This window comes from Pristiophorus japonicus, chromosome 7, assembly GCF_044704955.1.
Source record: "Pristiophorus japonicus isolate sPriJap1 chromosome 7, sPriJap1.hap1, whole genome shotgun sequence".
Classification (NCBI taxonomy): domain Eukaryota; kingdom Metazoa; phylum Chordata; class Chondrichthyes; family Pristiophoridae; genus Pristiophorus; species Pristiophorus japonicus.
In genome coordinates this window covers 35,913,216-35,941,102 of record NC_091983.1, presented here as the reverse complement: position 1 = coordinate 35,941,102, position 27,887 = coordinate 35,913,216, and the positions used below count along the sequence as shown (strand labels likewise).

At 45.8% G+C, this 27,887-nt stretch overlaps 1 protein-coding gene across 1 annotated transcript in view; it reads left to right on the top strand.

Moving 5' to 3' along the window:
* Positions 1 to 27,887, top strand: part of LOC139266579 (CUB and sushi domain-containing protein 1-like) — a 3,131,815-nt gene that overhangs the window by 3,100,225 nt on the left and 3,703 nt on the right. Inside the window, exons 68-72 of the mRNA XM_070884173.1 lie at positions 15,145 to 15,210; positions 20,025 to 20,186; positions 23,382 to 23,494; positions 24,078 to 24,165; positions 27,517 to 27,655. Coding sequence (XP_070740274.1) covers positions 15,145 to 15,210; positions 20,025 to 20,186; positions 23,382 to 23,494; positions 24,078 to 24,165; positions 27,517 to 27,655 — 568 coding nt within the window. The remainder of the gene's footprint in view (positions 1 to 15,144; positions 15,211 to 20,024; positions 20,187 to 23,381; positions 23,495 to 24,077; positions 24,166 to 27,516; positions 27,656 to 27,887) is intronic.

Sequence of the window (27,887 nt, the reverse complement as noted above, 5' to 3'; positions counted from 1 at the left end):
AGATAATCTGCATTTGCCTGCTTTCCTCTGTGACTTAGAACTAAAAGTTGTGTAGCAATGGTTCATCGTGATTGTTCCTCCGATTATATCCCTTCATTAATGAGAGGCATCTGGCCTCATCTCAGCATGTGTCCATGCGGACACGTTAAAGGTCACTAAATAACCATGTAAGGAATCGCAAGTGTCAGCCTGCCTTGTACCAGTTTCCAGGCATGGCTCATGTTGCAATACACTAAAGTCCACTGATTTCTTCGATAGACCCAGAAAGGAGCAAATAGAACAAGTCAATAGAGTACTGTGAACACAATAAAGTAGTGGAACCACACTCAAAAAACCTAATCAAATCAATAAAGCTTGAAGGCACCAGACAGCTCTTAAATAATGCGGATGCCCTTTAAAATCAAAGAAGCATCAGAAGCCGCTTCCCTCCCTTCCAGCAAAAAGACAGTCTGTATAATGTCAAAGATGGTTTTAGAAGGCAGCAGTTTCAAAAGTGCAGGATGCAGTTGTGTTTCTAATAAATTATTGTATTCCTTGTGGAATTCTTGGCCCATTAAACACAGTAATTGACAACTGTGACTGTCACAACTGAGTAATTCCTTTTGGATTTGCACAGTAACCTGGTGAGACGTGCTGTGCAGTGTTATACAAGAAGTGACTGTGTTCGTTGTATCCCTGAGTTCAAAGATTTGATCTATTGCCTAGGAATCATAGTTGAATTGAGTGAGATAACAGGCAGTATTGACAAAGGATATGGTACCATTAGACATTAACACTATAATATGCAGTGCTAATACTATTTAGTAACACAGAAACAAAGGGGTATAAAAGTCCCACTGTTAGAAGTCATGTATGATTTCAGTGCTTGATGACCACAGAACAGAGGACAGGAAAATATCCATTAATGCAACACAAGAACATCCATCAATTGAGCTATTTTTATCTTTGGACTTTTAAATTTAAAACGGCATCTTGGACGTACTCCACAAACAATTGACCTCTGGTCTCTCATCTTTCTAGAGCTTTTGTTAGCTGCCATAGAAGAACACCTCCAGCACAGTGCTCCAAGAAATGTTCAAATTAGCACCCAGTTGATTTCTCCCTCGCTGCAGTCTAACATCAACACAGTGCTTCAAAAGAACCACAGAAATAGATTTGAACAAAAGCAAAATACTGCGGATGCTGGAATCTGAAATAAAAACAGAGAATGCTGGAAATCTCAGCGGGTCAGGCAGCATCTATGGAGAGAGAAACAGAGTTAACCTTTTGGGTCGATGTCCCTTCGTCAGAACATTAACTCTGTTTTTCTCTCCATAGATTCTGTCTGACCCGCTGAGATTTCCAGCATTTTCTGAAATATATTTAAACCAAGGTTGAAACATTAATTTGTCAGTATTAAAATCCACTTGGCACCAGTAAATTAAGTTGGCATAAACATCATATTATGCTCAACATTGCCCTTAGAACTAACAAAACCTACATAATTAACAGTGGTTGAATGCTTTACATATTACAAGCTCCTGCGTATAAAAAATATCACACATTGATGGTGAGTTACTGCATATATTCACTGAATGATTGTAAAATGCTAATTATTGAATAACTTCTTTCTGATAAGCAAAATGTATTTTGTTGTTTGTTGAATGATGTGGCTTCCTGTGCAGTTGCTAAAAATATAAACTTGTTTAAAGTCCCTGTGCAGATGACCAGAAACCACATGTTAAACAGAAGCACAGAGCTGCTCAATCTCTGTTGCCATTAACTATTTATCCTGTCCCTTTTTCTTCCCTCATCTCCTCAAGATGGTGATGAATACCCTCCAGAGTCCCATCTAAATAGTCAGTCTTCATATGTGAGGCTAGTTGACTGTGTCGGTGTCTGTGTGTGTGTGTGTGTATGTGTGTGTCTGTGTGTGTCTGTGTGTGTGTGTCTGTGTGTGTGTCTGTGTGTGTGTGTATGTGTGTGTATGTGTCTGTGTGTGTGTGTGTATGTGTCTGTGTGTGTGTGTGTGTGTGTGTGTGTGTGTGTGTGTCTGTGTCTGTGTGTGTGTATGTATGTGTGTGTCTGTGTGTGTGTGTGTGTGTGTGTGTGTGTGTGTGCGTCAGCGGAAAGGAAGGGTAATCACAAATCAAGCCCAATCGTCTTCACGCATAATATCTACACTTCCAGGATGGGTCACTAGATACAAATTAGGAATGGGAACCCTAGCTGATTTCGATCTCCCCAGCTCAGGGATGCTGCCACCAAATACAATGCTCTCAATTCCCACTTCCGAGATTGACTAACACAAGGAGGGAATCAATCTTAGCACCTTTAGGGACGGATTTTCGACTTTCGGATTTTTCAGCGAAAACTGTAGCGATACGTGAAACTTACCGTTTTCGCTGCGTGACCGTTTTTGGTCGAGCTTTTGGGTTTTACGTTCACACCAGGGATGCATCGGTAAGGGGGGTGTTGCATGAGGATTCTCGCCGCAAAAACACGAGTTTCGCCAAATTTAGTCCGGGGCTGGGAGCGCTGCGAGAGAGGCCTTGGGAGGGGGAAAAAACATCCAAAAAACATTCAAAAAACATTTACAAGATCATTATCTATCGAATCGCTGAATCAAATTTAAAAAATAAAAACTTGAACTTACCTTTGTTGCAGGTTTTCATACTTACCGCTGCTGGCAGGGCTGCACCGACAGGTTTAACCTGTTGGTATTCTGGAGACGGGAGAGTGCCGAAAGTCTGACGGTAACGCAATCTGCGGCATTGCACATCGGCGCTCCTCTCCCTGGCGGTACATCCCATCGCCGCCGCAAACAACAAGCCGAGGATCCCGCCAGGGCTTTGCGACTGGGTTTTCGCCACGGAGGATCAAATCACGGTGAAAACCCAGTCGCAAACTTCGCGAAAATCCGGCCCTTTGACTTTTGGGGCCCTGCTGTCCAGGTCAAGTTTTGCAAGGCTCCACACCTCCTATTGGTCCAACAAAGGAAAGTATGAGAAAAGCAAAATACTGCGGATGCTGCAATCCAAAATAAAAACAGAAAATGCTGGAAATCTCAGCAGGTCAGGCAGTATCTGTGGAGAGAAAGCAGAGTTAATGTTTCGGGTTGATGACCCTTCATCAGAATTGGCAAATGTTCGAAAGCGGGAGGGGAGGAAAGAACAAAAGGGAAGATCTGTGATAGGGTGGAATACAGGAGAGATTGGAGAGACAAAAGGGATGATGGGCCAACTTGAGATGGTAATGACAGAAGTTAGAAAAAGATTAGTTTAGATAGGGTGTGAATGGAGGATAATTACCAGCTGCCATGGGAAAAACAGAGAAAAATCACATCAGAGCAAAATATAGGCAGAGGTTAAGATCTGAAATTGTTGAACTCGATGTTGAATTCCGATGGAAAGTGCCTAAACGAAAGATGAGGTGCTGTTCCTTGAGCTTGCGTTGAGCTTCATTAGAACAGTGCAGGAGACCGAGGATGGAGAGGTCACAGTGGGAGTGGAGCGGAGACAAAGTGTTAGATTTGCCTGAAGGGTCTCTTCTGTCTGCAGCCTGCTTCTTCCCGGCGGGAAATCCGCAGTTGCTTTTCTCCTCAGACCCCGGATAAAACATAATGGGACCCCGATTTCCCACGAATTTGTGAGGCTCCCGCTTGCTTTAGGCAGGTGTCGATCTGCCTGCACAAATCCTTCAGGTCAATAGCAGAAACGGACAGGATCCGAGAGGTTAAGTATCCTGCTACCCCTTTTTAACTGCGCACCCATCTGGATCTGGATTAACCCCATGTACACTGCTTCATGGAATTGTCTGAGAAAATGTCCTTTAGGAATGGAATCTGCTGTCCTTACCTGGTCTGGCCAACATGTGACTCCAGACCCACAGCAATGTGGTTGACTCTGAACTGCCCTCTGAATTGACCTAGCTAGTCACACCACCACCTTCTCAAGGGCAATTAGAGATGGGAAATAAATGCTGGCCTTGCCAGCGACGCCCACATCCCATGAGCAAATAAAAGAAAAATGTAATAACTTCTTTATGGGTCCTGCTTACTCCTGGCCTCTGCTGGGATCTGAATCTGAGCAAACCAATGCACAAGCATTGTTTAATCAAGAAATTAACAGCATCTAAAACAAACTGGTGGCACAGTTATGATTATTTCTGGAATTCGTGGCCTAGTTTAATGTTGCAGTATTTTCACTGATGCTACATGATTTACATTATTATAAGCGTCTGCACTTTCCACCAATAGCCAGCCCCAAATTAGGCGTAATAGCAGAGGGAGCAGTGACAAAATTTGACTGAGGTCTACTATCATGTTTTCACCCCAATTTCTATTTCCCCCCCCCCCCCCATCCTACCTAGGGAAGCAGCTTGCAAGCACTTTCTTGCCTGCGGGAAACAGAGCCTTACAAGCACCCCCAGCAGTTCACTGCCTCTGCCACTGATTCCGCTCCCCCGTGGACTGCCAGGCGAGGGATAGGGGTAGCCTCCACGGAAGTCTTTAAGTGGCCTCTTCCTCTTCATGTGGTGGTGCTGCTGCAGTACTGGCCAAATCTTTCTGGCTGGCAGCATTGGGCTCCCATTTGCCAGTGAAGGTCTTGTTGGGAGCCCACCAAACATATTTAATGACCCTCAATCCAAATAATCCAGCTGTTCCACCTCTCTCCACCCTGTATTTGGGTCAGTTGCAGTGACCTTGTCACATCTGTCACTGTAGTACATACCGACAAACTATACGTGGGATGCAGAGTGCCATCACTGTCTGTGAATCCACTTGTTCCTGTGGGTTAGCAGGAGTGCTTTCCCAGCTGTAATTACATTTTTGAAATTGCATATTTTTTATTTGGCAGCCTGTTGGTAGCTGAATTTCAAATGGTAGTCATTTTACTGTCAGTAATACCGAATGAAGGCATTCAACTTACTTGAATATCTGAGTGAAAGGTGATATTAACAGTGATCAACGAAAACAAAAGACTATATTTGAATCATCATTATTCCTATCTATTCTTGCAGTATATTGCAATTTCTCCCAAAACTGTCACTTTATGAATAAAATGACAAGTAACCAATGTCTTGCTATTGCAAAGTGACTGAGATACCTGTGTTGCACTTATTACAGAATCACTTCTACTTGAAGCAATTCTATGCTTGACTTGGTTTGTAGTACTGTGGAATCTGCCTCATTTATTCTTGGAGATTCTCGGATCCCATCCATTCCCACTGGTCTCTGTTCACACAGCTTAGTGGGCTTTGTGTGAAGATGGCCTCTGGCAGTGGCATGACTGGAAGAGCATAGGAGTGGCTGGCTGCCTTTCATATAAAACTCGCTTTAATTTAATTCTGCGCTATCATGTAGCCATGCAGAAATGACAGTGAGTGCACTCTCTGAAAGCAACAAGCTCACAGCGACTCCACCAAAGGAGATCTCCGATACTTATGCAGGTCCACCAGGATTAGTCACAAATATAGGTAGTGGCACTTCTATATCCTCTGCAGCTGACAAGTTGGATAGGCTGTCACCAGTTGCACTCTTTTAGCTAGGTGAGCATAGAGTAGCAGGGCACATCAGGGCATTCTGCTCCTCGGCCTGTGAGCACCATCGGAGCAGGCCTGGGAGCGGGAGGAGCAGTGTGGTGGCATATCACTCCAGGGAGCAGCACGTGCTGGAGCAGGAGAGCAACGGCAGTGAAGAGTGACATCACCAAGATCCAGGTCGGTGATTGGAGCGTGGGCAGATGCAGGAGGAGCGACGAGGTCGGAGCGAAGGAGCGGCGAGAGAGTGCAGAGAGACATGATCGGGGCCCAGGAGAGGCGAGAATTCGGGGCCCAGAAGAGGTGAGGGCCAGCATGGGCCAGCCCACAGTGCGATATGTGTGCACACTAGGTCGGTGCAGCAGACCTGGTCTCCAGTCACCTTGGTTAATCTTTGCCACTGGACCAAGACCTAGCTCTGTCAAGCCCGTGTGGTGGCTGGTGTGTAATGGTCACCACACTTTTTAAAAAAAAAATCCACGCACAGGCATCTTCCACCCTTCAAGATTTAGTTCGGACCTGGAATTTTAGGTCCATCATTGAAACACCTGTAAACTTTTTGACGTGGAAGCAAGACATCCTCGATTCGAGGGACTGCCTGTGATGATGATGATGACATCAGAGCAGGAATTATCAGATACAGATTTATGGTCAATGGAAATTTCTTCCTGCAGTATGTTTTATTTGCTATCATCACATTTATAATGTGACTTGCATATGCTTGCCATTTATAATTCTTCTATTTTTTAAAATTTTACTTCTTACATCCTTTGCTGTTATATATGTAAACTTGTATATACTCTTTAAAGCCACAAGAGGGCTCATCCACTGGGGTCCCAAGGGATCCCATAATCTCTTGGGAGCACAGGTATTTAAGGAGGCCTGACAGGTTGGAGCAGCACTTTGGAGACCTGCAATAAAAGACGAAGGCCACACTTTACTTTGAGCTCACAGTATTCAGTCTGATTCTTTTTTCAAACATTACAACTGGCGACGAGATACAGATAGCAAACCCAAAGATGCAGAGAACAATGGGCATCCTCGAGAAATTCTCGGAGGGAGATGATTGGGAAACCTTTGTGAAGCGACTCAACCAATACTTCATAGCCAATGAGCTGGATGGAGAAGAGAGCGCTGCCAAACATAGAAACATAGAAAATAGGTGCAGGAATAGGCCATTCGGCCTTTCGAGCCTGCAGCACCATTCAATAAGATCATGGCTGATCATTCACCTCATTACCCCTTTCCTGCTTTCTCTCCATGCCCCTTGATCCCTTTAGCCATAAGGGCCATATCCAACTTGCTCTTGAATATATCTAACGAACTAGCATCAACAACTCTCTGCGGAAGAGAATTCCACAGGTTAACAACTCTCTGAGTGAAGAAGTTTCTCTTCATCTTGGTCCTAAATGGCTTACCCTTTATCCTTAGACTGTGACCCCGGTTCTGTACTCTGCCAACATTGGGAACATTCTTCCTGCATGTAACCTGTCCAGTCCCATCAGAATCTTATATGTTTCTATGAGATCCCCTCTCATTCTTCTAAACTCCAGTGAATACAGGCCCAGTCGACCCAGTCTCTCCTCATATGTCAGTCCTGCAATCCCGGGCATCAGTCTGTTGAACCTTTGCTGCACTCCCTCAATAGCAAAATGTCCTTCCTCAGATTAGGATACAAAACTGAATGAAGGGCGATTCTCCTCACCGTCTGGGGGGCACCAATGTATGGCATCATGAAAAATGTGCTTACTCTAGCGAAACCCATGGAGAAATCGTACGATGATTTGTGTACACTGGTCTGGGAGCATTTGAACCTGAAGGAAAGCGTTCTGATGGTGAGGAACCGGTTCTATACCTACAGTAGGTCTGAAGGCCAGGAAATGGCAAGTTATGTCACCGAGCTAAGACGCCTTGCAGGACATTGCGAATTTGAAGGACATTTGGAGCACATGCTCAGAGACTTTTTCGTACTTGGCATTCGCCACGAAACTATACTTTGCAAACTTTTGACTGTAGAGACCCCAACCTTGAGTAAGGCCAAAGCGATAGCCCAGGCATTCATTGCCACCAGTGACAATACTAAGCAAATCTCTCAGCACACAAGTGCTGCTCCAAGTACTGTGAACAAAGTGATGTTGTTTTCAAATCGTAACGTACAGGGCCGGTCACACATGCCTGCAGCTGCACGTCCACAGATGTCTCAGAGTCCACCATCAAGGGTGATGAATGCAAAGCCATTAACACCTTGTTGGCGCTGCAGGGGTGATCATTGTTTCCATTCATGCCGCTTCAAAGGGTACGTTTGCAAGGACTGTGGAACAATGGGACACCTCCAACGTATGTGCAAGCAAGCTGCAAATCCTGTTAATCCTGCAAACCACCATGTTGCAGAGGAGGACAGATCCACAGCAGATCACGACGAACCAAAGCCTCAGACTGAGGAGGCTGAGGTACATGGGTTGCACACATTTACCGCAAAGTGTCCCCCGATAATGCTGAACGTTGAACTAAATGGACTCCCGGTGTCAATGGAGCTGGACATGGGCTCGAGCCAGTCCATCATGAGCAAAAACACTTACGAAAAATTGTGGTGCAGCAAGGCCTCAAGTCTTAACTCCCATTCGCACAAAACTCAAGAACTTACACAAAGGTACTGATCCCGTAATCGGCAGTGCTACTGTAAAGGTCTCCTACGATGGAGCGGTGCACAAGCTACCACTCTGGGTGGTACCAGGCGATGGTCCCACGCTGCTCGGCAGGAGCTGGCTGGGAAAGCCACGCGCGAACTGGGATGATGTCCGAGCACTATCGCCCGCTGACGACACTTCGTGTGCCCAGGTCTGAAATAAGTTCCCTTCGCTGTTCAAACCAGGCATCGGGAAATTCCAAAGAGCAAAAGTGCAGATTCACCTAATTCCGGGGGCGCAACCCATTCATCACAAGGCAAGAGCAGTACCGTACATGATGAGAGAAAGGGTAGAGATCGAGCTAGACCAGCTGCAAAGAGAGGGCATCATTTCACCGATCGAGTTCAACGAGTGGGCCAGTCCGATTGTTCCAGTCCTCAAGGGAGACGGCACGGTCAGAATCTGTGGCGATTACAAAGTAACTATCAATCGTTTCTCCCTGCAGGACCAATACCCACTACCAAAGGCCGATGACCTCTTTACAATGCTGGGGGGAGGAAAGACATTCACGAAGCTGGATTTGACTTCAGCCTACTTGATGCAGGAGCTGGAGGAATCATTGAAGGGCCTCACCTGCATCAACACGCACAAAGATCTCTTCATTTATAACAGATGCCCGTTTGGAATTCAATCAGCGGCGGTGATATTCCAGAGACACATTGAAAGCTTACTGAAATCGGTCCCGCGCACCGTGGTCTTCCAGGACGACATCTTGGTTACAGGTCGGGACACAGTTGAGCATCTGCAGAACCTGGAGGAGATTCTTAGTCGACTCAACCATGTGGGGCTCAGGTTAAAATGCTCGAAGTGCATTTTCCTGGCATCTGAAGTGGAGTTCCTGGGGAGGAGGATCACGGCAGACTGCATCAGGCCCACCGATTCAAAAGACTGAGGCCACAGAACGTGACGGAGCTGTAGTCGTTTCTTGGACTCCTGAACTACTTTGGTAACTTCTACCGGGTTTCAGCACACTGTTAGAACCACTCACGCCTTATTGCGTAAAGGGGATGAATGGGTATGGGGCAAAAGCCAAAAAAATGCCTTTGTAAAAGCTAGAAAATTATCATGCTCAAACAAATTGCTTGTGTTGTATGATCCATGTAAGCATTTGGTACTAGCATGTGATGCATCGTCATATGGCGTCGGGTGTGTATTACAACAAGCTAATGATTTTGGGAAACTGCAACCAGTTGCTTATGCATCTAGGAGTCTGTCTAAGGCTAAGAGAGCCTACAGCATGATTGAAAAAGAAACGTTAGCCTGTGTCTATGGGGTAAAGAAAATGCATCAATATCTGTTTGGGCTAAAATTCGAATTGGAAACTGACCATAAGCCACTTATATCCCTGTTTTCCGAGAGTAAGGGCATAAATACTAATGCATCGGCCCACATCCAGAGATGGGCGCTCACATTGGCTGCATGCAACTAAGCCATCCGCCATGGGCCAGGCACAGAAAACTGTGCCGATGCTCTCATTAGACTGCCATTGCCCACCACGGGGGTGGAAATGGCACAGCCCGCAGATTTAGTCATGGTTATGGAAACATTTGAGAGTGAGCAATCACCCATCGCAGTCCGGAAGATTAAAACGTGGACGAGCCAGGACCCCTTATTGTCCCTAGTCAAAAACTGTGTGCTTCATGGGAGCAGGTCAAGCGTCCCAGTGGAAATACAGGAAGAGATAAAGCCGTTCCAGTGGGGCAAAGATGAAATGTCACTTCAGGTAGACTGCCTTCTGTGGGGTAATCGGGTAGTGGTTCACAAGAAGGGCAAAGACACCTTCATCAATGACCTCCACAGTACCCACCCAGGCATCATAATGATGAAAGCGATAGCCAGATCTTACGTGTGGTGGCCTGGTATCGATGCGGACTTAGAGTCCTGCGTGCACAGATGTAACACATGCTCGCAGCTAAGCAATGCACCCACTAAGCTTATGGTCTAGGGTCCACGTCGACTATGCAGGCCCGTTCTTGGGTAAAATGTTCCTTGTGGTTGTAAATGTGTGCTCCAAATGGATTGAATGTGAGATAATGTCTGCAAACACGTCCGCTGTCACCACTGAAAGCCTGCGGGCCATGTTTGCCACACACGGCCTGCTCGATGACCTGGTGAGCGAAAACGGGCCATGTTTTACCAATGCTGAGTTCAAAGAATTCATGACCCGTAACGGGATCAAACATGTTACATCTGCCCCATTTAAACCAGCATCCAATGGTCAGGCAGAGAGAGCAGTGCAAACTTTCATGTTTGTACCCTTCACATAACTGTAACCTTTATGTAACAACAGTGTACGATGTATACACCTGAGTAATGCACACCTTGACCACAGGGGGTGAACTTGTGAGAGACACTCCTCACCTGGTCATCCAGGTATATAAAGGGAGGTCCCACGCAGGGTCAGCACTTCTTGGTCCTGGGAATAAAGGTTCAGGTCACGTAATGACCTTGTCTGCCGTACATGCCTCGTGTGATTCTATAGTAAGGTGCAAGGACACTACATTTGGCGACGAGAAACGGGAATCAGCGACCCACGAGGATGGCTACTGGTAGCACAGAGGAACGGTACTGTGTTGGTGAGGACTGGGACGATTTCGTTGAGAGGCTCCAGCAGAGCTTTGTCACGAAGGACTGGCTGGGAGAGGAAGTGACTGGCAAGTGGAGGGCGCATCTACTGACCAGCTGTGGATCCAAGACATATGCGCTGATGAAAGACCTGCTCGCACCCAAGAAGCTGGCGAACAAGTCCTTTGAAGAGCTCAGCACTCTGATCGGTGAGCACCTCAAACCGGCGAGCAGTATACACATGGCCCGGCACTGGTTCTATACACACCGGCGTCGGGAGGGACAAAGCATATCGGACTTCATTGCAGACCTTCGGCGTTTGGCCAGCCTCACAGACACCTGCAGGGGGGAGATGTTAAGGGATTTCTTCATTGAGGGCATTAGTCATGCCGGGATTTTCAGGAAGCTTATTGAGACCAAAGACTTGATTTTGGAAAGGGCAACGTTGATAGCCCAGACCTTCATGGCAGGGGAAGAGGAGACCAAGATAATTTACGCGCGCAGCCCTGGTTCCAAGGTGACGATGGACCAGGGAGTTAACATTGTAAACGAGACTCGGAAGCCCACAGGCAGGCAAGAGCAATTCGACACCACCCAGGCAGCAGCAGACTCCAGGGTGGACCAGCAACAGAGACAATGGCAGGGGGATCGGCAATTCTGCCATCACAAGGAACACTGCGTCCCAGGATGGGACCATTGACACTCAGTAACAGAGTGCTCAGGAGTAATCAAAGAGACAATCAGAGAGGAATGCCTGTTAACAGTTCCTTTGTTCACAACAATCTCAACTCATGCTGGAGGTGCGGGGGCAGACATGCTGCGAAAACCTGTAGGTTTCAACAATTTATCTGTAGAAACTGTAACTTCAGTGGACATCTGGCCAGAATGTGCAGAAAGCCCATAGTGAGGCTAGTTTACGAGGCAGAGGAACCAGACGAGGGGTCTGCAAGGCAGGGTGATGCTTGGGGCAAAGCTATGGACGCTGAAGTCCAGCGGGTTCACGTGGCAGACGTCCACAGCTCATATACCAAAACGCCACCTATGGTGATAAAAGTTCTATTAAATGGCATCCCGGTACGCATGGAGCTGGACACAGGAGCCAGCCAGTCACTTATGAGTGCTCAACAATTTGAAAAACTATGGCCACTCAAGCTAACAGGCCCAAACTGGAACGCATTGACACGCAGCTAGGACATACACCAGAGAGATCGTCCCAATACTAGGCAGTGCAAACTTGGTGGTCACATATAATGAATTGGAGAACCGGCTGCCACTCTGGATTGTCCCGGGGAATGGTCCCGCGCTCTTGGGGAGGAGCTGGCTAGCCGAGATGAACTGGAAATGGGGGGATGTGCACGCCATTTCATCTGTGGAGCGAAGTTCATGCTCACAGGTCCTACAGAAATTTGAGCCACTTTTTCAACCAGGTGTCGGGACCTTTAAGGGCACCAAAGTAGTGATACACATCACCCCGGATGCCAGACCAGTGCACCACAAAGCCAGAGCCGTGCCGCATGTGATGCGTGAGAGAATTGAGAGTGAGTTGGATAGGCTGTGAAGCGAGGGCATAATTTTGCCTGTTCAATTCAGTGACTGGGCAAGCCCCATCGTTCCTGTCCTTAAAGCGGATGGCTCGGTCATGATTTGTGGCGACTACAAGGCCACCATCAACGAGACACACTACAGGACCAATACCCGCTTCCGAGAGCGGAGGATCTTTTTGCTACGCTGGCAGGTGGTAAGCTGTTCACCAAGTTGGACCTCACTTCAGCCTACATGACTCAGGAACTGGCTGATGAATCCAAGCTTCTGACCACCATCACTACGCACAAGGGGCTATTCGTTTACAACAGGTGTCCGTTTGGCATTCGTTCAGCAGCCGCTATCTTCCAGAGGAACACGGAAAGCTTGCTTAAATCCATCCCTGGAACAATCATATTCCATGATGACATCCTAATCACGGGTCGAGACACCGAGGAACACCTCCACAACCTGGAGAAGGTGCTACGCTAACTGGACCGGGCAGGCTTGCGGCTAAAGAAGTCCAAGTGTGTGTTTTTGGCCCCAGAGGTCGAGTTTTTGGGCAGGAGGGTTGCCGCAGACGGGATCCGGCCTACCGAATCCAAAACTGAGGCGATCCGTCGTGCGCCCAGGCCCGGCAACACATCAAAGTTGCGGTCATTTCTGGGACTATTGAACTACTTCTGGTACTTTCTGCCGAACTTAAGCACATTGTTGGAGCCGCTGCACGTGCTCCTGCGTAAGGGTTGTGAATGGTTTTGGGGAGATTGTCAAGAACGGGCTTTCAATCGGGCACGGAATTTGCTTTGTTCCAACAAGCTGTTGACCTTGTACAACCCCCTATAAGAAACTGGTTTTGACATGTGATGCATCATCCTATGGGGTTGGGTGCGTGTTGCAGCAGAGTAATGATGAGGGGCAACTCCAACCTGTGGCTTATGCCTCCAGGTCGCTCTCCCAGGCAGAACGGGGATATGGGATGGTTGAAAAGGAAGCACTCGCATGTGTCTACGGGGAGAAAAAGATGCACCAGTTCGGCAGAAGGTTCGAGTTAGAAACGGACCACAAACCGTTAACATCCCTGTTGTCCAACAGCAAAGCTGTCAATGCCAATGCTTCAGCTCGCATACAACGGTGGGTTATGCTTGAACTGTATAAAACACTGGTTCGGCTACAGCTGGAGTACTGCGCGCTGTTCTGGTCACTGCATTACAGGAAGGATGTGATTGCACTGGAGAGGGTACAGAGGAGATTTACGAGGATGTAGCCGGGAATGGAGAATCTAAGCTATGAGGACAGATTAGATAGGCTCGATTTATTTTCATTAGAACAGAGAAGACTGAGGGGAGACCTCATTGAGATGTATAAAATTATGAAGGGCCTAGATATAATGGATAGAAAGGGCCTATTTCTCTCAGCAGAGTGGTCTACAACAGTGGGGGGCATAAATTTAAATTGGTAGAAGGTTTAAAGGGGATTTGAGGGGAAATGTCTTCACGCAGAGGGTTCTGAGGATCTGGAACTCACTCCCTGAAAAGGTGATAGAGGCAGAAACCCTCACCACATTTAAAAATTACTTGGATGTGCACCTGAAGTGCCGTAACCTGCAGGGTTATGGACCTAGAGCTGGAAAGTGGGAATGGCTGGATAGCCTCTTGTTGGCCGGCATGGACACGGTGGGCTGAAATGGCCTCCTTCTGTGCTGTAAACTTCAATGATTCTGTGATTCTTTGATCTAGTCCATGTTATTTGTTGCCCACCATGTTGTCTCCTCGATAATGGGAAGAACAAATGCAGATTAGGTGGCCATTTTGTTGCACACCTCCATTCTGTCTACAAGTGTGATCCTGAGCTCCCTGTTGCTTGCCAGTTCCATTCCCAGCTCATCTCCCACTATCTCTCTTCCTTTAGCCTTTTACATGATTGCAATGAAACTCAAAAAAATCTTTCTTTACAGAGGGGTTGCTGATCTCTTGATATCTTGGGGAGGGGCAAGTTGGTAGATTGGTGCATGGATGAGGCCCCTTCATCAGAACACTGGCTGTGGAGGAGCATTCATCCAGGGAACAAACCTATTTTTCATCTCAGACTTTTAGACTCTATCCTGCTTTCCAATCCTCTGTTGTTGTAATTTCAGGCACATTTACCTCCCAGTGCCTCAGATATTTGCATATTCTTTGTTTCTGTGAGTTCTTTTATACTTCTTCGTATCATCTGGTATATCGACCATCTCCACTTATCCTTTCTCTCTCACGTATATATATATATTTTTTTGGTTTTCTCCCTCCCACCCTTTTAGTTTGGTCTTGTTTAAAGACATGTTTTTCATTTATTCATTTCAGTTCTGCCAAATGGTTACACTCAAAGTGTTAACTTGTTAGTTTTGACCATCGATGCTGATTGACCGGGCTTGTGTTTCCAGTATTTTCTAAACCTTTTTATGGTAGACATTTCTGCTGTTTCTCTCAAACGGAAAAAATATGGCCGCTGAGATCCTTTAGGACCAAGGACTAATGTGTCGCACTGGGGACAGAAACACTTTTTAAAAGAGAGTAAAAGTGAGGGTTTCTAACATAGACAAAGAACTTGCCTTAATGAAGCATTTTCACTTGCAGTTGTGTTTTGAAACTGAACTTTAAACGATGACAGTGAATGTATGAGACAACAAAATGTTTTGCTTTCACAACAGGTCTATTAATAGAGAGCTGCCTGCTCTAATTGCATTGCTTAAATTAGCAGGGGATATGAAAATGCTGATCTCTTCATCAGCCTTCAGGATTTAATTGTCCTGCACAGCAGATAATTAATCCTTGTATTTGACACAACCTAACAGCCTTCCTGTCATTTTCAGCTGGGCCTAAATTAAATGGCAGATCAAAAGACAGTGATTCAGGAACCCATAAAACCAAGGCTCCAGGTTGGTATTTATTCCAGATTAATTACTCAACATATGCTATATTTTAGTCACTTACTTTGTATAATGGTCTCTTTCTATTATAAAATTTGAAAAATAACAAAAATGAACAATCTAGCATTCCAGGCTTTTGATATTTGTATGTGAGAGATTTTTTTTTAAAACTAAGGTTTAATCCTAAAGTTTACTAAATTGCCTTTTCTAAGTTGAAGTGAATAAAAATGTTCTGTTGTCACAGCAGTGTAAAATCAGTTAGCACTAGTGCAGACAGAGTGCTCCAACAACTGTGGCCACAGTGCTTTCGCTCTTCATAAACCACCACGCAAGAGAGCTGAAATTGTGACTGTGGTGGGGACGACTGACGACATTAGATCCAGGGTCATGATGCCCACCTCCCCCACCACCCGCCGAGAGCCTGAAGAAATGAGCGCTACAAATATTAATATTTCCAGCTTCACAAAAATCCATTACGTATCTAACATGAAAAAAAAACTTCCATGTATGGACATTTTCATTTGAACTGCCCAAGATTTCACTATGATAAAGACTAATAAAGCCATAAGATTTTTCCAACCTATCTCTGTAACATGAGTGCATCAAAGAAACAGCAGCCAGTACTTTCTGGTGGATGGAACAGCAGGATATTGGCTTTACCTGCCGGTGGTTTTGCAATGTGGACAGATGAGACATCTTAAAGTGGAAACCCTTTTTTTAAAGGGGCATTTTCTTGTGTTTTCATGAACACAGTTTTGAGAATTCTCCTTTTTTGGTGAGGGAAGCATCATGTGCAAGTGACACAATGATCATTTGCAAACCAATTCAAGTCCATGGGCTGGAGTTTTAGTTAATTTGCACCCCATTTAGCGCCTCGGCGGGGTGTAAAGGTTTTTTGGGGGCGTGAAACGAGGCGCACAAGATTTTGCGCCCGGGTGGAACTTTCGGCAATGTTTTTGCGGGGGCACTAAAACTTACTGCTCCGCTGCTGTCTTGACTGTTGGTATGACATAAATCATTGTGCATCGCTATGTTAGCTCTCCGGGCGCAACTTTCGAGCATTTCGCCTGATTTAACGTTCGCCCGAGGACACGCCCAGAAAAACCAGATGGACCCAGGGCGCACCAGATGCTAATGGCGCCATGTTGAAAGCGAAGGGAAAAGTTGCAGTTGGGAGTGAATAAGACGGTTGGGAGAAGAACACTGCATTACTGCATACTTTTCATTGTGAACTTTTATGTGAGTTTCTAGCTTATTTTATAAAGGACATTTAAGGACATTTTAAAAGATGGGGGCCATGCTAGGTCGGGAGCCAGTAATCCTGGCTGCTATTGCCATACAGCTTGAAGCTGGAAGAAAGCTTATTGATGATCATTTGCAATGTAATCGAAGAGGTCGCAGACGTATGGGGAGGAGGCCTTACCCCCCACGAGTTTACAGGGACCATCGCTCATACCTCCAGCTCTCTGAGGAACAATGCGTTAGAAGGCTGCGCTTCCAAAAAGAAGTGCTGACCAGAGATATGCCAGCCCATACAGGCAGACTTACAGCCGACCAGCGGCAATGGGACTGCACTGCCCGTCGCGGTGAAGGTGACTGTGACACTTGCCTTCTATGCCTCCGGCTCCTTCCAGGCATCAGCGGGGGACATATGCTCCATCTCACAGCATGCTATACATTGCTGCAGTTGCCAGGTGACTACTGGCATGCAGGATGGACTTCATAAACTTCCCAATGACAATGGAGGCACTGAATGAGAGGGCTGTAGGTTTTGGGCGATTTGCTGGCTTTCCCAAGGTTCACGGTGCCATTGACTATACGCATATCGCCCTGCGAGCATCTTTACAGAATCCAGAGGTTTTCCAAAACCGGAAGGGATTCCACTCCCTGAAGTACAGATCGTCTGCGACCATACTCCGTACATCATGGCAGTCAATGCCCAATATCCAGGGAGCATCCGTGATGCTTTCATCTTGGGTGAGAGCAGTATCTCACACATGTTCCAGCATCAAGCACAAGGCCAGAGCTGGCTGATCGGGGACAAATGTTACGATGTAAACTAACGCCTTGCTGGCCTGCTTTGGAATCGTCACTTTCCCATATGACAGTGGGGAACGCGGAGAGTATGGGGGCAGGCATGGACTGCAGCACCTGCCCAAGCAGAAGCAGAGCTTGTGCCTGTGATGAACCATATTCTGCAAGGGCTCGCGCCACACTCTCTGGGGCTCCAGTTTCACTACTGGAGGCCACCAGCCTCGTGTGGGCATTGATGGCCTCACTGGTATCTGACAATCCACGACCCTACCTCCACAATGGTCGCTTTCAGACTGTCAATGCTCACAGGAATCCTACCCAAGACATCAAGGAGCTGACGGGTGCCTGTCTGTCAGCAGACCGACTTTGCCGACTCACCTTCCAGCGAGATGTCCTGAGGGATTCAACCCCAGCACTGCATTGCTGCACGCCACTGGTCCCAGGAGCCTCGGGTTCCTTGAACACCGAGAATGTCACGTTGTCCTCAGAGGAGCGGAGTGCCAGTGGTGGAGCAGGAGTCGTCGGATGCTGTGCTGGAGTCGGCTCATCAGTATCCTCCTCTTCATCCTCCTCCTCAAGTTGATGGCCTGATGTGGAGTGGTCCCGAGGGATGCTGTACCTGTGGCTGGTCATCTGGAAGAAGAAAGCAACAGTCGAGTGGTTAGCAGCAAGGGACGGGGCAGGGTGACATGAGGAAGGTCATATAGCACAGGCTCATTCGAAGGACCACTGTTACTCCATTATATCTAGTCCAGAGGCACTGCATGACATTGCCCCAACCTATCACAGGGAGTGTGCAGGACAATTGCCCCAACCCTAGTCTAGAGGCACTGCATGCCATTGCCCCAACCTATCACAGGGAGCGTGCAGGACTTACCCTCAATATCCGAATCAGGTTCAGTGCCCTCAGTGGCAGCTGCCCAACCTGTGATGCCGATGAGGCCTGCCACTCTATCCTCAATGTCAGTGAGTGGCAGGGTCTGAGGCAGATCGCCGCCTGTCCGCACCTGCTCGCGGCGATTGAGATTGTTTTTGCCTACAAAGGTGAAAATGGGAATAGTTACAAGAGGGTCTATCTGCTCTTGTGGAACAGATTGCCACCAAAGCACTTATGTCTGAATGTAATAGAGTCCTCTGTTGAATGGCCTTGGAAGTTGCACATGGTTCATCAGGAGGACATCAAAGTGGGGAGCCATCTTATGAGATCTCAAAAAGCAATCTTAATAATGTCTAAAGTTAATCCTTTGCAAATAAAGTGGCAAACTAAACCTACCTATATGTCATGGATTTTACGAAACAATCCGAAGAGTGCTGAGAGGCACCAACAGCATGAGAACAAATGGTGTAAAAAAACAAAAGCAAAATACTGCGGATGCTGGAATCTACAATAAAAACAGAAAATGCTGGAAATCTCAGCAGGTCAGGCAGCATCTGTGGAGAGGAAGCAGCGTTAACGTTTCGGGTCGATGACCCTTCGTCAGAACTGGAGAGTGTTCGAAAAGAACAGATTCTTAACAAGCACTGAAAGGGGGAGGGGAAGGAAAAACAAAAGGGAAGATCTGTGACAGGTTGGAAGACAGGAGAGATTAGAGAAACAAAAGGAATGATGGTCCAAATTCAAATGGTAATGCCAGGAATTAGAAAAACATGAGTCGAGATAGGGTATGAATGGTGGGGTTATGACTAACTGCCATTAGAGACAAGGAGAAAAAAGAGATACAGGCTTGGGGTGGGGTGGGGAGAAGGGGGGCGGGAGCCAAAGATTGGCAGCGATTACACTCTGAAATTTTTGAACTCGATGTTGAATCCAGAAGGCTGCAAAGTGCCTAACTGAAAGATGAGGTGCTGTTCCTTGAGTTTGCGTTGATCTTTGTTGGAACAGTGTAGGAGACCAAGGACAGAGAGGTTAGAGTGGGAGTGGAGTGGAGAATTAAATTGACCAAATAGTGTGTTAGATTTATCCTTGAAGTAATGAAGCAGTGCATGAATTAAAATGGTACTCACTCTCATGACCCTAGTGAGATCATTAAATTCATTTCGGCACTTTGTGCCAGTCCTCACCACAGTGTCCGAGGCAGAGACCTCCACTATTATGTTTCACCAAATTCTCTTGACTATGGCGGGCAATGGTCTAGAACCACCCCGAAGATGAAACTCCTGCCAACTCCATTCCACAGCCCCACTAAAGCTTCATGAGCCTCGTGGCTGAAGTGCCTGGTATGCTGTCTGCAATCGTCATCCTCCATCATGAAATTCAAGATCTGAAATGGCTGATTCTGCCCCGGTTGTACTGTGCATGCGTGCGCAGGATGTGGCCGCGCTCTGCATTAGTGTTTGCGACAGAAAGCCGGAAGGTGGAAGCACGGGGAGGAAACAAAAGCGCATGCGGAAAATGGCAGATTGCACCAACGCCGGAACTTTCGGCTCCGGCGCACAGAATCTGTGGAGTATCGCCGGAGTTAACGCCAACGTTCCTCGTGAACTTTCATTCGCCGAAAGTTCCTCGTCTAGCGGTAACGTTATCCCGGTGTTAAATCTTTCTCTGTGCCGCGAATTGCGCCCAGAAAGGCTCGAAAACGCAGCAAAAAGAAAATCCAGCCATTATTGTCATATGCAAAGAAATAACAAAAGGATCTCTAAACTCTCTGAAAGCAGTTCCTGTTTATAAAAAACAATGATTATCTGCTTGTAGATTGTCACTGACGCACATTTTCTCTCTAATTGGCTGCATATTTGCTTCGGTAATTTAAACATAATTCCTAATGCTAAATCTTCATTTATTTCTTTAGTTCCTCCAGATGTATTTGCTCTAAATTCTATTTGGAAGGGCTTCTATGAATACCTTGGAAAGAAACAGCCAGCGACGTTAACTGTTGATTATTTTAATATTTCCAATGGCCGAGTGAATGTTACGTTCATCGAACACAGCAACATGGAATTAAAGCTTTCGGGTAGGTTTTCATCTCTTGTCATGACTGTGCTGCAGCTCCTTGTCAGCCAAGTAAAATTCACAAGTGCTGTATCTACATTTTCTTTGAAGAAGAATTTGCTCCATTTTAAAAAATGCGCAAAATAAAGAGATTGTTCCAAACGATTTTTAAAAGAAAGATGAGGTAACCCGTTTGAGTAGGGGTGGAAAGAGAGAGAGAGAGGCACAAGAAAGAACTTGCTGAGAGGCAAAGAACCCATTGAGATGCTGATACGGCGGCGGTGATAGAGTGCAGGAAGAGAAACGGAGAGCAGCTCTGTTGCGTGATGTCATGGGCGTTCTAGCTGTGATGAGAGCAGAGGTTTTGACTCATTGTGATGGACACCATGGGAGATTTGCACGGAACATATAAAGCTGCATTCCTAAAAATAATTAAGTCAAAAACAATCCCAATATGTGAATCTAAAATGATCTTACAGCAAGTTAGTCATCATCATAGGCAGTCCCTCAAAATCAATGAAGACTTGCTTCCACTCTTAAAGAGAGTTCTCAGGTGAATGTGCAGTCCAATGCAGGAATTACAGTCTCTGTCACAGTTGGGACAGACAGTGGTTGAAGGAAAGGGTGGGTGGGGAGTCTGGTTTGCCGTACGCTGCTCCCACTACCTGCGCTTGTTTTCTAAGTTCCCGGGCAATGATGGCGGTGCAGAGTTTCGGTCTGTCGCTGTTGGAGTTGTCCATGAGGGTCCTGACGTTCCAGGTCCCCAACTTCATTTTGAAGGGTGGAAGATACCTATGCCGTTGCATACTGGCTACCACACGGGATTAGTAGAGCGAGGTCTTGCAAGTTACTATCAGCTTATTGACCTGATCAGATCAAATCTGTAAGATGATATGCCAAATCAGGACAGTGATTTAAAGGAGAACATCATTCTTCCATGATTTCTCCACAAACATGTGCAATGATATCCTCATGTAGCCTTATTTCTTGGCTTGTTTGCAGGTGAACAGCCCCAAAGGAAAAAGGGAAGCTCCTTCTTTACAAGCTCACACTAGTAGATAAACTGAATGGGTTGTATTGCAGTTCATTTCAAGTATCATGCATTCAGCTATTTTCCAGAATGTTAATTTTGTCAGGAGGCTAAGGTAGTGGGGGCAGGGTTGAGAATTGGGAGAATAAAAATAGGAGTCCAGAAATTACCATGTGTATATTTCTGTTCAAATGCTTAACATCTTGTGTGAAATTCTGCTAATCTTTATTTTAAAGGATTTGTTAAGCCATTCAAAATAAATAGCAGACAAAGTAATTTCACATGAATGCATTAAACATTCATAGGGTGATAACAAGCAGTGTATTTTCTGGTTTAAGATTTCTGTCGAAAATTAGTGGGTAAATGGTTAACTTATTTTTGTTTTAGCTCCAGCATAAAAAAACTATCAATCTGGACTTTGTCAGAGCCCTTTAATGACTGCACTCGTGACATTTAGGATTATGGAGTGTATTATGAGCAAAAACCATCCGACCTTTGAAAAGGATTACTTGTCTATTTAATTGAAATGTAACTCAGCTTTGACACAGAGATCTAATATGTAAATATGTTGGTATCACTGGGAATAAACTTTCTGGGGTAGGGTTTCCATTTGGGCACAATCGGCGATTCCAGCACAGATTGCGACCATTTTGAAAAGTGTTATTTCCCCAAGTTTCTGCTCAAATAGTAAGTTCCGAGGAGCTCAGCATGATCAGGACTGCGTTACAGGATCAGGAAGTGCACAGCAGGTGCTGCAAATTTAACACAGGTAAGTTATTGAACTTTTGCAATTGAATCTGGGCTGAAGGGATGGAAGGTCGGGAGATGGAGTCAGGACTGGGTGTTTGTCCACAACTGATGTGATGGGCAGCGCACGTCCAGTCAGAGGTGTGGACAGGCTTCCTGACCGCCATTTTGGTGCCTTAGGAGGCTCTGCATAACACCTGAAAAATTGGCGGCATGCACCCAATTTAATCCCCTAGATATCTTAAATACATCCATGGAAGACCATTTCCTCCTGGACCAGGGTGATGTGTCTATTTTGCAAGGCCTCTGAGTGAGATTGTAATTTAGTGTAAATTGTGGATAGCTATAGGGCTTGTGACTTCCCAGACTCATGTCACATTGAGCCCTTACAGCCAACCAGGAGAAGAGACTTTCATCTCTTCAATTCGGACTGAATTCAAATCTAGGCCGGGAGTTCAGAGACAGTATTCAAATGCATTGAACGCCTGTCCCGTACTGCATTAAAATAAAGCTTTACTGTAAAATTTGTTGAAAAACTTAGAAGTAAATATACTAATAAGCTATCTTGCACCTTTCCTAAAAACAAAGTGCTACATCCTAAATTCTTTGTTGTCCAAGTCTGACTGATGCCCACCTTGATTTACACAGAACCTTCTCGTCACGATTATTACAGAGTTGCTGCATTTAGGGAATGTCCAAAAGTATTTCACTGTACTTATTTGTACTTAACTGTAAAAGCTTCCTTCTTTTCATTTAGTAATACACATCATACTTAAAATTAATTTTGATTGATCATTAATCATTTTAAATGAAATGACTTTTGTGTTTTTTAAAGCGACTGTGGTATTTAAATAATATCACTCGAGCAAATGTAAATTCTTATCCCTTGGCCCAACCATTGGCAACAGTGCCTGCTGCAGCCAAAGCCCCACACTCTGGAATTTCCTCCCCAAATCCCTCTGCTTCTGCACCTCCCTCTACTTTAAAACCCACCCCTTTGATCAAGAGTTTGGTCACCCCTCCTAATATCGCTTTCTTTGGCCTGGTGTCCATTTTTATCTCTTCCTTATCTGTGAAGTGCCTTTGACGCTAAAGTCGTGATATAAAAGCAAGTTGTTGTTGTCTAGTATAAATCAAACATTTCTATTCTATTTGAAGAAGACTTCCTCTGGTGTTGGGACAATATTTATCTTTCAAACAACATCATTAAAACAGATGATGTGGTCGTGTATCGCAGTGCTTTTGTGAGCAACTTGGCTGCTGCGTTTCTCTACATTGCAACAGTGACGACACTTCAAATGTACTTTGCTGGCTGGCCTGAGGCCATGAAAGATGTCATGCAAGTTTTCAAGGGCTTTAATTTCCTTTAATGACTGTTGCCTTTTAGTAAAGCTACTTTATTTTATAAATCTGACCACTTGTGTGATTTTTATTTTACAGGAATTTATAAAAAAGAAGAGACCCGACTTTGCTTAAAGGTCTATCAGATCAAAGGACCTATTGAGATCTTTGTAAGCAAGTTCAGAAATGACAACTGGGCTTTGGATGGCCATGTAAGTACATCGTTTCTTCATATTAATCAGTACATTAGTTATTTTGAAGTTATAGCTTATCAAAAATGGCATTCAGGGCTCCCTTAAAGTTCTGGGCATTGTCCAATGTGAAGCTGTGCCACACAGACCAGTTCCATCCCAGTCCATGCTCAATCAGTTCACCTTTCATACAGTGACAGTATAGATGATATATATCTCCTCTGGGCTGGGAGATTTAAAACTTTGCCACGATTCCCACCTCTGATCACTATCTTGTGACTGGTGCATCAGTCAGGACACATCCAGCTTGGCGATGAGGCCCTCCATGCTCGTAAAACCTGCCTACGATAGATAGCTCCACGCTTTGGTGAGATACAAGGAGATGGTTGTTTCCAATGGAACAGAGTCCCAGCAAATGTCAGCACCTTCAGGAGACGGGCCAAATTACCTCCTTCTATGCTGTAAGGTTCCATGAGAGGCATTCTTCTGAACAAAAAACATCAATTTAGAATTTTAAAATAATCCTTCAAGACATAAAGTATATTGAGATATTCAAGCCTGCATCAAAACAGCATGTTTTATTTACGTTGAATGTTATATTTAGGTATCAGCTGAACCTGAAGGCAGGACCTTTGTCTACCAGGGATTTGTTCAAGGCAAAGACTTTCGACAGTTTGGCTTTCAGAGGCAAGGTTAGTAACTGATCTCGATTTACTTAATGCCGAGAACCAAGAATTTTAAGACAATATTGGCCTGTATTTTGTGGCCCCTACAGGTGCGTACGAGGTGCGTTTGCACCCGAAGTGCTGCACAAGTTCCAGGTTTTAAGCGCATACGCAAAAGCCCAGAGCCTGCAATCTGTCAAGAACCTTCTTGACAGACTCTCCCCATCCCCGGGCAAAGGGCATCGCGGGCGGAGAGATGGGCTATTTGCCCAACTACTGCCCAGCAAATGCCCGTGACATTATTGAGCCTGGTAAAAGGAGGCGTAAGGTCTGCTTTTACCAGCGTAAGATTTTAAATGAACATAAAAATAAATTTTTTTCAATCTTTTAAACATTAAAAAACTTTTACAATAAGGCACGGTTAGCCCCTTTTAAAACATTTAAGTTTATTTTTCAAAAAATTAAATTTTTGTTTAAAATTTTTAATTAAATAGCACTTTAATTAATTTTAAATATGTATTTTTTTTAATTTATTTGATGTGTACATGTATTTTTGGAGGTGTTCTCTTTCATGCTTATGGGGATTCCGTACAGACAGTCTCGCCATTGGCATGAATGGGAATTCCCTGCTTTCATTCTTTGGGCCCGCTCAGGTGATCCTCGGGGTGCTTGCGAACCCAGGAGTGCAAGTCACCGTGGACCTCAAGGCACCAGGTAGGCGCAAATCTTCTTTGCGGATCGGAGGCATTTCCACGCGAGATGCCTCCGACCGCAAATTCAGGGCCAATAATCAGAAGCTGCATAAACCTGTGCACATGCTGCAGTGTTGTAAAATTCACTCTCCTAGTTTCTGGCAGGTAATAACAGGAAGCACAAGAACATAACTTGTATACTCGGTGAGAGATTATTGCAGACCTTGATGGAATGCTGCACTTGTGCACTAGACTTTACAAAAAAACATTTAAAAATATATATAATAAATGTACATCTCCTGTAGACCCTAATGGAACTGAGAAGAGGTTTTAGTTGCCTTGAAATTATGCCATGGGATACTGTGCAATTGCTTAATATAATTCCCTGAAATTATTTTTTCCCACTATTTTGAAGAAAACAGTCACCCATTTATTTTAAATGGTTTAGTGCCTCTGCTAAAACAGCAGAGCCAAGATTCTGGTGTTACACAATCATACATTAGTACCACATGGTGGCATTTTAGAGTCCTAACATGTTAACAGGACTCTGACCAGCATCACTTTCCTTAGCGCCTATTTCTGTGCTTTTTTTCCCCTTAATATTCTTCCATTTAAAGACTGAGGGAGTGTATTTTCCCCTTTTTAAAGCCCCGTTAACGCCTCCAGCAATTTTCGTCCATGGGAGGGAGGTGCTACCGCTTCCCAGGAAATTTCCCAGGGGGTTGCGGAGGCGCAGGTGCGCCGCACCCCCGCAGTTATCGCCCCGGGCCACTGCACGACCGGCGATGATGTCATTGTCATGCGCGGCGACCCCTCACTGCCCCGCGGGGGTAATTGCTCCGCCAGCCACATGGCTGGCATGGGCAAATTTCAATGCCAGATTCGCAGGTCGTGGTTCCGCGCTCAGGGCGGTAGTTAAAGGGGAGGGCACCAGCGCCTTGGGCCGCCATCTTTTTCTCTCGGCCGACTCTCAGGTCTGTTAGACCACGGCGGCCCTCGCATGGACCGTGGCCGTCATCATACAGCCCGGCCCTCCGTCTTGGGTGCCGGGCTGCTGGCCCATTCTCACACTGCCCTAGTGGTCCAGTGGCGGCCATCAAAGGGCCTGCAGAGTGCAAAGCGGCCTTTACTTGAAGTGGAGGGGCGTTGTAGCACATCAGCACTATGTGGAGCATCTGCGTGTCGCTTAACTGAGCGCCTCTGTCGAGCCCCCGGGACCCGTCCCTACAGGAAGCGGAGCGTCGGAGACAGTGCTCTGCTTCCTTTGAGAGGCGGTCGACCCAATTCAGCATCGGGAGCAGGATCTCTGCACCAGGCGTTAAAAGTCCCGGCCCCAGAAGATTACCACCCCATAGGGGCACGGGGCAATTTCTCCCCCTGAATGATCGTATTATCAGGGGTCACTCCCCCACCCTTTTTGTCTTTGTCAGTTCCATTAAGCAGCTTGTGTTGACTTCCTGCCTCCAGTTCTGATGACGGGTCGATTCGTCATTCTGAACATTAACTTGTCTTTGCTCTCTACAGATACTGACAAAGCTGATGGGTACTTCCAGTATTTTCTGCTTTTCTTTCAGATTTGCAGTTTCTACTTATTCTTACATTATCAATGGATATATGTTGAAGGAACTTGACTGCCTGGGAGAAGCAGTAATTCCTTAGTAATTCCTTTAAAGCCTTGATGATGTTATTAGTCTCCCTGATTAAACAGATCTTTGAGCCCCAATGACTCAGTGGGTACCTGTACCGCATGATATGCATCATACCTACCACTGCATTACCTGACTGCTTGAGTGACACCTTGGCCCTGATATTAGCAAGTGGCAGGGCGGATAAGTGGTCGGGACACCCAAAGATCTTGAGAAATTTATTGGCGGGACCTGGTTACCGTTTCTGGACTCCGTCTCGTGGCCACAGCTGGACAGATTGAATGGGGCGGCACTAGACCACAGTCGGGGAGAGGAGGAAGGGAGGGGTCAGGTTGGGGGCGGGGGTGGAAATTGATGTGGGGCCTAGAGTGGTCGGGGGTCCGAGACATCAGAGGGTCCAGAAAGGTAGGTCAGGGGTCGAAAAGCTTGGGGTGTTTGGACATCCCCCACAATCGGAGTCACATCACCAGAGCCGGGGGGTCTGATTGCTGGGGATGTTAACAGGATTGCTTGGGGGGCTCGGGTAGAAGCAAACCTGCTCCTCCTGGCCCACAAACATTTACCTGTTTCATCCAGCAGTCCTCGACTCCCTTCAGCTGCCGAGTTTCTTGAGGCCTTGGAAACCCAGGCGATCAGCGTTAAAGCTGGAAGGGAGATAAAAACGCAGCCTCATTTAAGAGAGGAACCTATCTCCTGAAAGTTGGTTAACCACCCAGCCCCTTGTCCTGTCTCTGTTGAAGCCAAAGGTGCGTGGGTTCAAAATGTTTTACATTTTAATTTCCCACCTGTCTTTTGGGGGTTAAAATGATCCCCCATGTTGGAGATAAGCAATAAATTTGCTCAACTTCCCCTGACAATTCAAAATCTTTGCCTTCGTCTGTCCTCCAGCTCTACATGCTGGCTTGTGCTATCCATTCTTTGCGTTTGGCCTCTTTTGCTTCTTTCCTCCCTCCACTTCACCTTCTGTTGCAGATATTTCAGCTGCTGATTGTCTTTGGGATGGATTTGATAATCTGATTCCTATTTTGTCTCACTTTCAGGACCACTAGGAGCAGGACTAGACAGAGACAAATCCAATCATTACTATGGCACAAACAGTAGTTCTGTCGCGGCTGCCATCTTGGTACCTTTCTTTGCTCTCATCTTATCAGGATTTGCCTTTTACCTCTACAAACACAGGTGAAAAATTTGCATCTTTTTTACATGAGAGAACAATGTACTGAAAAGTAAAAAGAGTTAACATGCACATCAGGCACAGTCTTGCTCAGTACAATAGTTTATGACATTAAGTGCAAATGGAGTTGGGTCAAAGTGGGCGGATCAGAAATATTGCTGAATAATGTAACCCTTTAAAAATAAAATGTGATATATTTCAAATTACTGCTCAAGGGTCTCAAGAGTCTTTCAGGTT